We start from the raw sequence: 12,803 nt of genomic DNA, 5'->3' as shown, positions 1-12,803 counted from the left end.
CATTGCCATCAATGGCAACCACAGCGAAGCCACTGGTGCTGATGCCGCTGCAAAGAAGTAGACATCAGGAGTGCTTCGTCTTGTTTGTGATCTACGCTGGAGCTAGGCAAGGGATCAATGTACTCCAGGAAGCTCATATTTCACTGGTGACCCAGCTGGGATAAAAGGGCAGTGGGGGGAGAAAGGCGAAGGGGGAGATGGGATGATGACACAGCTTTGCAAGGCTCTCAGAGGGGTTGGGAGAGGGGGTGGGGGGGGGGTCAATCCGCAGATCAGATCGTTTGGAGCAGGAACAGGTGATGTGGATGCAACCAAAGGTGAGAAAAGGAGAGAGAGAGGTTTTGAGTGTGACGTAGGAGTCAATAGTGCAGCGGGGGCTTATACACTCGGTGGACGGCAGCGCAGCTTGACAGCTTGTCGATTCAGTGAATTTATAATGAGTGTTCTTTTACTCTCCTCTTTCTCTCTAACCTTTTTCTTCTGCTTTACTCACTTCATCTCACCTCCCTCCCTTCTCCCCCCCCTCCTGTCACCTCCCTCCTCTCTTCGTTTGGAGCATCATCACCCCCGCCCTCCCCTCCCCTGTCACAGACTCATGTAGCCTATCATCCTGGGAGTAAAAACAAAGAGTTATATGAAAGGCGCTTAGTCGCATTTCCTCCTACCCCTGCTGTTGCGATGTCCTAATGATGCAAATGTTAGGCCGGCTAATGAGCTGAAGCTATGTTTGGGCTGAAGTTTGCCGCACTGCTCGAACCATCCCGTCTCATGAATAATGTCACTGTGTCAGAGTCAAGATGTGGGTTCCTCTCAGCTCACGAATAATGACCATTACAGATGGTGCTTTCTCAAACTGCGTTCAATAGAAGAAAAAAAAAGAGACAATTGTTGGACTGTAACAGTGTCCAAAGGAGCAGCCGAGCCTCCTGAAGAAAGATAATGAAAATTCATAACAAAGAATTCAGATGTGAGCAGTGCGTCCTGTCTGAAAACAGCACACGCAGACAGGAACAGGAGAAGTGTCGAAAAACTTTCGGTGGAACTCTGAACACCCTCTCACCTGTGCAAGTCTCACGACCTTTTGACTCAGGGTTCATTCTGGCTGTCACCGAACACACATGCCTCCGGAGGAGAGCGCAGCCAATAGATGTCGGCTCCGTGTTATTACAATAACCCTCATGGCTGCGTGCATTTCTCTCCCTCGCCGCATCGTGGTTTAATCCTCCTTGCTTTCACCCTTCAGTTTTTCAAAGACAGCCTGCGGGCTAGAATTGCCCTTTGCTGACTTGTGGCTGACAGTGAATAAGTTCCCCTCTCGTCTCCTCCCTTTTATCTCTGAGATCATACTCCGAGTGGGTCAAGATCAATGGTGCTCCCTGCAAATCTGCCCAGACTCTAGGTGCTTCTCATTGACCTTACACAGGGGTAACAGAGCAATCCTACTCTCATTCAGCTGGCTTTTACACTCACTTCTGTGGATAAATTCACCTATTACTCACTGCGCTTTCATCAAAATCTATTCTAGTCTACTTGAGATTCCTCGTCTCAGAGTCTAAGCTGCACTCCTGACATGTAGCTGGTTGAAATCATTCAGGAACACATTAAGTAAAACCGTCGAGCAGCTTGTATGTGTTAAAAAGTGTAAGGTCAAATTTTTATATCGCTGCCGAACAAATAAACAAACAGTTCAGCAAAGAGGCAAAGAGCCACACAAGCTCCGCAGGAATCTTTGTGAAGTACTAACTTCTGGCTTATTTAAAAATGTATGCTTTGTGATGCGGTTCTGTGATTTGTGCATTTCTAAAACCACCTTACGGTTGACTAACAGTCCGTTGGGACTTACAGGAATGCAGCATTAGGAGCACAAATGACAAAAAAAAGAAACCCAGTGACAGAAGACATGCTGTGACAGGGTGATAAATGGCTTCACGTGATGGAGCAGACAGGACGCTGAAAGCTGCAAACATCTCGATACCAAGAAAAAAAAAATCTATTTCACGTTTGGCATAGAATTAATGTGCTATATTGACTGAGCTGGGGGACAACAAAACTGAATCTGAGTGAGGGGTGGGACTGTCACAATGAATAGATGTTGCATATGTTCAGCAGACTTAAACACAACTAAAGAAGCCAAGTGAAGGAGACAGCAGCAACAAAAGGAATCCTTCCACGTCTGTCCTCTGAACTCTGCGTTGTGAAGTGCTGCATCAAGGCAATAAAGGCACGAGAAGCAGAGGGTAAGTGCTGCTGTTGCCATCCTGAGTCCTAATGCACATCAGAGACAACAGCCCAGTCCAGATGCAGCTGGGGCTCACATCCAATGGGATCCCAGTGAGACTCGCTTCAACAAGATGGATGGCGGGCACCGAGCTTCAAACTGGGCGCACTCAGCCCAGACATCATTGGGTCCGGGCTGAATAAAGAAGCGGTGGCCCTTTGCCTGCTTGCTCCTAATGGGAGGCGCTGTCTGGCTGACAGCAGCACATAAATAACCCAGTCGGTGTGTCACTGGAAAAGAACACAGTCACCTCGGCCCACTCGCTCAGGGGGCATCACAAGGAAAAGGTGAGACTCAACAGTACAAAAGCCAACAGTGATGTGAAGGTGGGTCACAGAAGCACGTTTTATGACTTTATTTTAATGCAACACTTTATGAGATCAACCAGAAACTTAATATTTGTGATAAATAACAGGAAATATTAGCATTCTAACAGGACCACAGGGGAACATGGCTGACTCACAATAACAATAATGATGACCAGCTTAAATTGAACAGGGCTGAAAAGACTTTTTTTTTTATTATTATTATATAATGTATGTATTATATTTTACATCGATAAAACCAGAGAGGATTTTTTACAACTTTGTCTGAAAAAAAAAAAAAAAAAAGAAAAAGAAAGAAACACGATCGCCGACGTTTACGTGCATCGTGACGTCACGCGGAAGTAGTTCAGCCAAGATGGCAGCGTCCTTGACAGGCATGTTTGGATTTCACTGTTGATTTATACCACAGTTGGACATCTATGAGCTGAACCAGTGACAAGAGGAGACTGTGAGAGCGGATCATGGAGAGACGAGAGTTCGTCGCGTCTCTGGTGGTAAAGGGGTCATTTTCTACTGTGTGAATGCTTTTAATTTGTCATGTAGTCGTCTACTCAACGTTACAGTATTAAACCAACACTTTGACGCTCACTGCTCTTCAGAGACAACAGCTACGTTGTACAATACATATGTTTTAATCGTCTGGTGAGTGAAGGCACGAAGGAATAAAAACGCAGGGAGCAAAGGGAACATGTAAGAAAACCTACTGCAGAGGACTAGATACTAGATACAGTACTTAGTTACATTACAACAGCAAAGTAACGTCGCAGTTTTGAGGTGAGCTGATGAAACGTGATATTAACGTTGTTATTACAAATCAAACAGTAGTCAACATAAAGCAGTTGCTGCGGAAACATTAATGATTAGTGATAATGCTGATCAGCCACACATCAGTGCATTGCAGCTGCTGTGTTATGGGCCTGTGTAGCTGAGTGTTAAGTAGTAGTAATAGTATCATAATTGATCCTGTTACATAACTTGTACAGAGTAACAGTTCTTAATGTTGGTCTCCTTGACTTAGTATTCTTTGCCTTGTGCCCCACTCTGTAAGACACTCGGGTTAAAAGCGTCTTCAAAATGACTAAATGTAATGTAAATGTAAGTTATAGCTGGGTTACCAAACAGGTCTATTGGGCAAAGGCCAGAGCACCTGACACGACAAGGTGCCCCTGGTGTGACGTGATGTTTATGTTTTTTGACACACAGTATTACCAAAAAGAAAAAAAGGACCCTTTGGAGACGCTTTGCAACTATAATCAGACACAAAATGGCCACAAACTAGTGAAATGTGACAAAACAGGTTCTAAAATTAGACAAAACACACAGAAATAAATACATTTAAAAAGCCAACAACAACCATAAAGACACTTGGAACAATGTTCTGCACTGTCCATGGTTTATGTAAAAGATCTGAGCTTCTCTCCCAGCATTGCTGTTAAAGAGGATGTATCACAGCTCCATGGCTTACAAAGTGATTTCTAGTTGATACTAATCTTTCCAGGCAGGAGGCTGCGCAGGGATGTGTGTGGATCTGACCCTCTTCCCCCTGGACACCGTGAAGACCAGACTGCAAAGTCAGCAGGGCTTCTACAAGGCTGGGGGCTTCAGGGGCATCTACGCTGGGGTCCCATCTGCTGCTGTTGGCTCCTTCCCCAATGGTAAGACAGTCAAAGTCCCAGTGACAGCTGGGTATATGTTCTGATGAGGGCTCAGTGCTTGTAAAGAGAACTTTGCACTGTGTTGGCTATAAAAGAAACAGTTTGAGTTGGGTGTTTAGAGCTTCTTTGAACTTCTGCACATTCATTTATTGAGTTTGGTTGTCGTGCCTGAAGTCACATCACAGTGATTATGAGTTAGAGTGCGACTTTGTTGTTGCTGTGGGTGGCTTCGATCAGTGTAGTAGTTCACAACCAAATTAGTTTTATTTCCTGACTTTGTTTTGTACTGCAGTACCAGGCACTCAGCTTGTATCCTCGTTAAATCACTTCAGGATGCGGCTAAGTTCTGTTTTTTATTAGATTCTCTTTGAGATCATCCTCATGGACTATTTTGTTTCTGTCTTAACAGGGAATCTATAACGGTGCTTTCGTGTTTTAAAGCACCTCCTTTTTAAAATTAATTGAACGTCACTGCTTAAACATTTGAAATTAGCTGCTCAAAGCAATACACTTTTTGTTATGTTACAGCCTCAATACTTTGTCTAAGCATCTTTAGCACAAATTACAGCCAAAAGGCTCTTTGAGTATCATGCTACAAGCTTGGCACTCTTTTTTGGGCAGTTTTTCCCAACCTCCATCAAGTTGGATGGGGAGCGTCAGTGCACAGCCATTTTAAGATCTCTCTTGAGATGTTCTATCGGGTTCACCCTGGGCTCTGGCTAGACCACTGGAGGGCACTGTGCTCATTGGGACCTTTAATGCTGCAGAAACTTTTTTGCACCCTTCCCCAGCTCTGTCCTTGGTACAATCCTGTCTCAGAGGTCTACAGACAATTCCTTGGACTTCATGGCTTGGTTTGTGCTCTGACATCCACTGATAGCTGTGAGACCTTTAGACAGGTGTATGCCTTTCCAAATCATTTCCAGTCAACTGTGTTTCCCACAAGTGGACTTCAAAGAAATGGTAGAAACATTGCAAAGAAGATCAGCTAAAACGGGATGCAGTTAGAAACACTTAACTTTCTTTCTTTGTCTGCATGTGCAATAGAAGTTTTACCTCTATCCCACACACACACACACACACACACACACACACACACACACACACACACACACACACACACACACCTGAGAGTCTCCCCTGTCAGTGGTAGTGAGGGATATTAATTGCTGGATGCTGGTTGACTAATGGGCCTTAAATGGCTGTGGTTCTGCTTGGTTTCAGCTGCTGCTTTCTTTGTCACCTACGAATGCACAAAGTCCCTGCTCGGTGCTGGGGGAGTGCTATCACCGCCACACATGGCACCTGTCACTCACATGCTGGCTGCCTCCCTGGGTGAAATAGTAAGTCTGTCTGTCTGTCTGTCTGTCTGTCTGTCTGTCTGTCTGTCTGTCTGTCTGTCTGTCTGTCATTCTGCTGACCTTTGTCTTCTCTCATGTGGATGTATGCTCTTGTTTCACTCTTCCAGTCCAGTATTTCTCTTGGTCTCACACTTGTTATTGCTCTTTTACGCACTTGCTCTTCTCTTTGCTGTTTCTTTCCCACCATTATAACTCCCAAATGAACACCACTGGCATGTCTGTTAACATTATTGCCTTTCAGATTGCACACAGCACTATCCAAAGGGGCAGCAGGGGAAGGGGAAGTGGGAGCGGGTATGTGGTTTTGGCTGTAGGCTTTGGGCTGCAGCTGGGCGAGTTACACGGGCTTCCTTGGGACTATCCCAGCATTTCCCCTCCACCAGCTGGGTAAATAACATCTCATTACTGCCTTTTGACTCATTTATGTTCCCAGCTCAGGTCCCCAGACTCCCCAGCATATTTAGTCTGGGGAATTCAGGCCTGGGACTAACGAGGAGAAGCGCAATTTCCTCAGCCTATCCTCTCCCGAATCCAACCATGTCGGGGCCATACGCTTGAAGATGAGTAAAGGGAAGGGGTTTATGAAAAGAGAAGTGCCCCCTCGCCACCATAGCTGTCTTGTGAAATACTAGGGTTTCAGTGTTCATGGCTTTACATTTAGCCACGTTATACCACATAGTAGAGATTTCACTTTAGAGTGACTTGATCTGCATCTTCTTCTCCTCTGTTGAGAAGAGGACTTGTCACTCTTATATTAGCACGATTTCATATGTCACATTTAGTTGTCTTCTACTTGTCACAAACACTGTAAAAGTTTTGTGGATTTTTTTTTATGTCTGTGACATGGTACACGAGTTTGAAAGGTGAGGCCGAGGTTGCTGTTACCTTTACCCTCTTCCCCTCTGTTCTGGATTTGAACACATCAAAGACACAAATCCTTAGAGTGGAGCTGAGCTGAGCAGGGGCGGTATCCCACTGCATTCTGGCAACTGGATACATCTTGTTCAAAGAGGGTAATCTTGAGGCTTAGCCATGAAAGGCCTACCCTAGTGGTGCCCCGAGTTGTATGCGAGGACTAAACGCCCGTTCTGTGATGCAATTCCTGCCACATATGATTCTGTGCCTCTTCAGTCATTGTTAACAACTTTTAATTAAAAGTTATTGCACCGAGGGTCTAACAGAAGTGGTGCTAGCTAGGCGAGCTTAGGTGCAATGGATTTGTTATGTGTGCAACAAATATGATTAATGAGTTAGCAGGTAAAAAAGAAATAATCGAATCAATTTGATAAAGAAAGGATTATTTAAGTTGTTGGAAAAGAGTTGTCCCCAGCTGTGAGGATTTATGACCTTTGTACCTTTTGGTTTTGCTCTGTTTGTCTGTTCTGTCACCTCTTTACCTCAGCCCAAATCTATTAACACCAATCAACACAAATGCAAATTCTAGGAGTTTTTCAATTAGCATGATGTTTCATCTTCTATTCTTCATTGCTCTACTCTGTTCTGCCAGTATGGGACAGGGTCACTTGCTTTCTGTGCTGCACTTCCTCCTGCTTGAACCTCTATTGCTACAAGCAGCTGGGTACAGACAGGTTTTGACACAGGAAGAATAAGAGTAAACCGTCTGACTTCCCCACTTTACCTCTTCATCAGTCCACGATCCTTCGCCCTGGAATCCATTTAGTTGTCTTTTACCAACTATTTCCACATCACAACATAAGCTTTATAGGACGTATTGGTTTGCTAATCTCATCCCCAAGCCTTCCTCTGTGGATGATGCGTTCAACTTGGCACTAACTTACTTTAGTGCATTGTGATCGTTCCGCAGGGAGTCGTAACTCAAAATTCATTCTGCATGAAGTATGAGATGGGAATTGAAAGAAGGAAAAGAGAACAATTATACACACTTGAATCAAAGCATTTTTCATCTTTATAGTCAAGCCTTTGGTCTAACAGATGTTCATGGCGGGAGGTAGGGTGTGGGGGGGCAGTAACAACAAGCCTCATCAGGGTAATCACCATATGTGAAATACAGTAGAGATGGACATTTGCGCGAGCTGTGGGATGCTGGTCTTCCAATGTCACATTAATGTTGTTTCTTTACCAACCTGGCTTAACTTGTAAACACCGCAGAGGGAACAGAGAGGTGGACACTTGTGGACGTTTTGGAGAGAACTCACTAGAGAGGGTCACGATAAGGAGAGACCCCCGTCCCTCCCTCATACACCCACCCTACCAGAAGTGGCCCTGTGTTTGTGTGACTGTGGTGGTGGGACGCTCGCATAAAGAATGTGTAAGCTGATGGCGTCTGTCAGGCTCTAGCAGGCTGTTATACAGCCATTAGATCAGATTGATCTTCATTCCAATTCGCTCGACGTCTACCCTGAAAGCTCATTTGTCAAGGCCAGGCGGCGGGCTATACTCACACGTGTAACACCCCCGCCAACAACACCACCACCACCGCCATCACCGCATGTCTGTGGCAGGATGTACTGGAAAACACAGTGTGACGTGACAAGATAGGAGGACAGCGTGGAGGGGCTTTTTTGGGGGGGGAGGGGGAAAAAAACTGGCAGCCACTTAACTTGGCAGCAAGAAATAATCCATGCGTTGCCTCTGAGCAGCGTCACGCTCCGTGATTTATTGGCTGTTGTTTCAAAGTTAGATACAAACAGTGTCCTCATCTCTCCCCTTTTTCTTCATGACCCTTTTCCCTCCCTCTCTTCCTTGCTTCTTTCCTTGCCGTCTTGGGAATAGGGATTCCTGGGAACTTGAGGTTTTGTTATGTACAACAGATGTATAATCTGTTATAATCAGCTTTTTAAAAGTGTAACAACAGGTAAAACTGTGTTTTAGAGCATACTTAGGTCCACTTATTGTCTCATGAATGATAGGGTTGGGTTAAGTAAGAGAATAGGTTGTTTAGCAAACTTTTCAACCAAGGCCGATTTCTGTATTTGGAAGCAGGAGCGCTCTAACTTGCAGTTTTATAAAAGTAAAGTTAGATTCTGCTTTGCTTTCTTCCTAAGAAAATTGTACTTATTCAACCATTTGTTGGCTCTGCTATTTCATTATACTGTATGTGTGGCTGCAGCAGTTACTCTTTGTCTGTTTTGGAGCTGAATGCAGTAAATTTTAATGACAAATAAATCTGAATAAATAAGGCCCAAAACAGCTATTCACAGCCTGTATGGTTTTTCTTACCTGTTGTCTCTTAATGGTGCCAAATGGTAATCCTGGTCCTGATTGACTGACCACTGTGTCTTGATGGCCATGAGCACTAACAAAAGGGATGGTATGTGGGATGTAATGGCTCAATCTGCCAATTGATTTGCTGGCAGTGTCTATAATGCGCTGCGACTCCGCTAATTTCCCATTCCTCTCTGCGCTTCCCACATGATTGAGCGCCCTGCTTCTTACCTTGTTGTTTGGCGGACCGGCGCTGGAAATTGAAAACACGCTCCGTCATTTGGATTAACAAGAGCAGGCCAAGGGAAACTGAAAGGCTCCAATCACAGGCAGGCAGCCTCCTAATTAACACCGCTTGGTGAATCCAACAGCTTGTAAATAAAGATGAATGCTAGCAGAAATCTAAAAGACTGCCAGTGGGTTTATTATAAGTTTCCAAGTTGTCTGGGAAAGCACTGAGAAGGAAGGGTGCCAAGCAAAGTAGGTGAAATAACAGAAAACACAAGTGTGCCTTCCACCTACAACCCTCCTCTAAACGTGAGGTGATTAGGCTGACTTTTAATGGTGGCCATCTACCTAAATCATTAGCTCAATCTTTCTCTCTATCACCCAGACTTTCCGAGTGCCCCGATTCATCACCACTGTTTCTACCATTTGCCGCTGTTTTCCGAGATGTGAAATGGCCTTGGAGCCTGCACACTTAATCTTCTCTCCACTCAGCATCCTTCTCCCCACCCTTACATGTGCAAATTACTCCCAAATAAACAATGTCCCTAATTTATTTGGTATAATCTCAGGCTCATTCTGCGCTCCTCTCTGCAGTGACAGGAGAGGAAAGGCCGTCTCAACTCCAAGCCCCCTGTCCAATTACACAAGTAATTACTTGTCATAGCCACTTTCTTTCTGTTTAGCTGCCTTATTCTGGTCCTTTGGAGAATTGGTTTGGGGAAAACATGATGTAAAATGTAATATAAATGGTAACTTGGCCAAAGCGAGGGCAAATGAGTTCTCTGAGATGGATGCAGCCAGCTTAGTCACCAAGGGAAGGGAAGTCTGGCCACTTGGTGGTACTGTTGCACCACGGTTAGGCTGCAGCTTGAGTATGGCACACTCACCTGACATACCAATGCATGTTGGACTGAATTCTTCATAGACGCTCATTCATTCAGATCTTTAGTTTTTGCTGGTGAATGTGTATTGAAAGGATGGAGGATTTGCACCGATCTGCAGAAAAAGCCGAATGAAAGTGAAGGTCACAAGAAATCTGAGAAAAGGTTTAAATAATAATTAACTATCAATGTGATGTTTAGAGGTACAGAGAGAAAAGCCCTGCCTGTTGGTCAGGTTATTTGGCTTGGTCTGTGATTTCACTTGACTTCCAGTGCTGCTGACTTTCTTATTCCCCCCCCACACACATGTATTCATGGTCATGCTTGTGAGGCGTCCTTGGTGTCTGAAAGAGGAGACGACAGAGAGGATGAGTGGCTGACAGAAGCGAGCCCTCGAACAGCTGTATGGGTAGACTTCTCCCACTTGCAGAGTAGGGCAACAGGGGCTTATCCTCCAGGTCTCATCTCACCAAAACCTTCTGCTGGGGAGCAAATGCGCAGATAGTTGAATGAGGAAGGAGCAAAACAGGAAAGGGGTGCATTTCATCTCTATTGCAGTGCCTCCATCGCACTCATTCTTTCCGCCTCTCCCTGCTTCACATAGCTGTAGTGAGTCGCATGCAGTGGGGGGGGGGGGCTCACCAATCGCTCTTTAAGATTGCTTGCCTTTAGCCGGTATTTCCACTCCGATGCAGGATAAATGGGAAATTAAGTCGCCAGGTGGGCAGCTGTGCCTGTCTGCCTTTAGGACGATGGGAGTTATGAAGCATAAATATTCATGTCTGTCTTCACTAGCTGTTGGCAGTCCATATTTTTGTTGGCATATGGCGGATGAGTTGGAACTTGTAGCGTAGTGTGCTTCTTGCGGCATGCGTGTGTGTGACTGGCCAGTGCGTTTGATGGAAGCACGTGGTCTTTGAACACAGATACACAGTCAGTCTTCTGACCTTTTTTACCTGTTGCTCAGGTGTCGAGTTTACAGTGTGTATTGGGTTGTTAATTGGACCAATTGCGCACTAACTAGAGCGCTTGTTAGCCTGACAGCTCGGTGTAATTGCTCTCCTCGGGCCGTGCCCTGTCATGGCCACCTGCCACATAGCAAAAACATTCAGAGGCTGGAGTGTAGAGTACACCGGTGTCCCTTCAAGTGTGTGTTGCTCACACACCGGCCTGCAGTTTGAGTGTGCAGTAATGTGTATATTAAAATTGAATTAGAGAGGAATCTATTACTGTAGCTTACAGATGATTTAACTCATGCTCTCTCCATCCTGTAGGTGGCATGTCTAATACGGGTGCCCACAGAGGTGGTCAAACAAAGAACCCAGGCTTCTCCTTCATCCACCACCTACAACATTCTGCTGGCTACGCTCAGAGAAGAGGTACACGCCAATTAAAGATGCTTTCTAAGCGGATTTCTTTCTTGTTTTGGCAATCACTTACATGTCTGTGTTAATAAGCAGGGCTTGACATGAACTTTTTTTCCCTTACCAGCCACTGTGGCTTGTGGTTTTGTACAGTTACTGGCCACTCAGCATTTTCAAATTAGCGTTTTAGATCAAGTTAAAGTTGACTATGATGTGAAAAGATTTACTTGAACCAAAGTTCAAGTAGATTCTCTCTCAGGCTCCAGAGTTTGACCATTCTGAGGCCAAATCTTTCATCCATGCCTAAAATAATAACCTCTTCCTTTAAATCCAGAAATCCAGAGTCATTACAGTGGGTGGGGGCTTCCCCCCTCCTCAACAGGAATGAGGAGGGGGAAGAATCTCATTCTCTCTATCCAGTTTGTGCACTGTCTTACTGCACATACCGTACAGCAGCCTTTCAGACTAACACAAAGACGTGGAAGGTTTCAAATAGTCAATAATGGCGCACACCTTTGGTCAATCATCCCTTTATCTATATTTTGCACTTGGTTGTCCAAATAAAGTGAAGTAAGTGTAGTACGAGTGGTGGTGACGTCTCACTACCCTCTGCAGAGTTGGCTAATCAGTGCATGAATGAATGTCAGATTGTTGGTTTAAAAAAATGAGTTTCAGATGCCGTTAAACCATCCAAGAAGTACGTCACATGGAGCACATCAATGACTTCACTCTAACTTATTAATTCAATTCATTTCAATTCAGTTTTATTTGTATAGCGCCAATTCACAACAGAAAGTATCTCAAGGCACTTTGCAGTGCAAAGTTTAAGACCTTACAGAGTATAATTATACAAAAAATGATACAGAAAACCCAACAATCCCATTTGAGCAAGCTCAGAAGTAGTCTAAACTCTAATTGAATCCCACCTTTTGCTTTCATATATTAATCAAAACATTCCTGTATGCCTCACATCGCATCCAGTCACATTACATGAAATCAGGCGTGAGTTCAAAGTCTTTTTGTTCTAATTATCTGTTTGTTTGTTTTTTTGAGCAGGGCGTTCGAGGCTTGTACAGGGGATTTGGCAGCACAGTTCTCAGAGAGGTAAGTTTGATTCAGATGTTTTTTTTTTATCTCTCCCTCTCCCTCCCTCTCTCTCTCTCTCTCTCTTTCTCTCTTTCACACACACATACACACACACACACACACATACACTCGCTCACTCACTCTTCCCGTCTGCTATCCACTTACAATCACCACAAACCACTACTAAACTGACAACCAGTCATAGCTGCTCTACAGCAGATCACACACTTGCTGTGTCTGTGATGTTGGTGATGTTTAGTTTTAAGAAGTTGTAAAGCACATCTTACAAATTCAGTTGAATCAGTTTCAAGAGTTTTTTAACTGAAGACAATTACTTGGCTCCTTGAAAGCTGTGTACCGAATTCCTTTTTGATAGGTTGGATGAATATTGAGGCTTTCCACTCTTCTGGCTGAAGTCATTTTAATTTCTCTTGGGCT

At 44.5% G+C, this 12,803-nt stretch overlaps 1 protein-coding gene across 3 annotated transcripts in view; it reads left to right on the top strand.

Moving 5' to 3' along the window:
• Positions 1-536: 536 nt before the first annotated feature.
• Positions 537-12,803, top strand: part of slc25a26 (solute carrier family 25 member 26) — a 43,766-nt gene continuing 31,499 nt past the window's right edge. Inside the window, exons 1-5 of one of the 3 annotated variants that reach the window (XM_026350008.1) lie at positions 537-3,098; positions 4,103-4,259; positions 5,484-5,602; positions 11,190-11,294; positions 12,336-12,383. In XM_026350008.1, the coding sequence (XP_026205793.1) occupies positions 3,066-3,098; positions 4,103-4,259; positions 5,484-5,602; positions 11,190-11,294; positions 12,336-12,383 (462 nt within the window). In that variant the 5' untranslated portion in view covers positions 537-3,065. The remainder of the gene's footprint in view (positions 3,099-4,102; positions 4,260-5,483; positions 5,603-11,189; positions 11,295-12,335; positions 12,384-12,803) is intronic. The other 2 variants (XM_026350009.1, XM_026350007.1) reach the window with 2 other exon arrangements.

This window comes from Anabas testudineus, chromosome 5 (genome assembly GCF_900324465.2).
Source record: "Anabas testudineus chromosome 5, fAnaTes1.2, whole genome shotgun sequence".
Taxonomy (NCBI): domain Eukaryota; kingdom Metazoa; phylum Chordata; class Actinopteri; order Anabantiformes; family Anabantidae; genus Anabas; species Anabas testudineus.
This window is presented reverse-complemented; position numbering and strand designations above follow the sequence as displayed.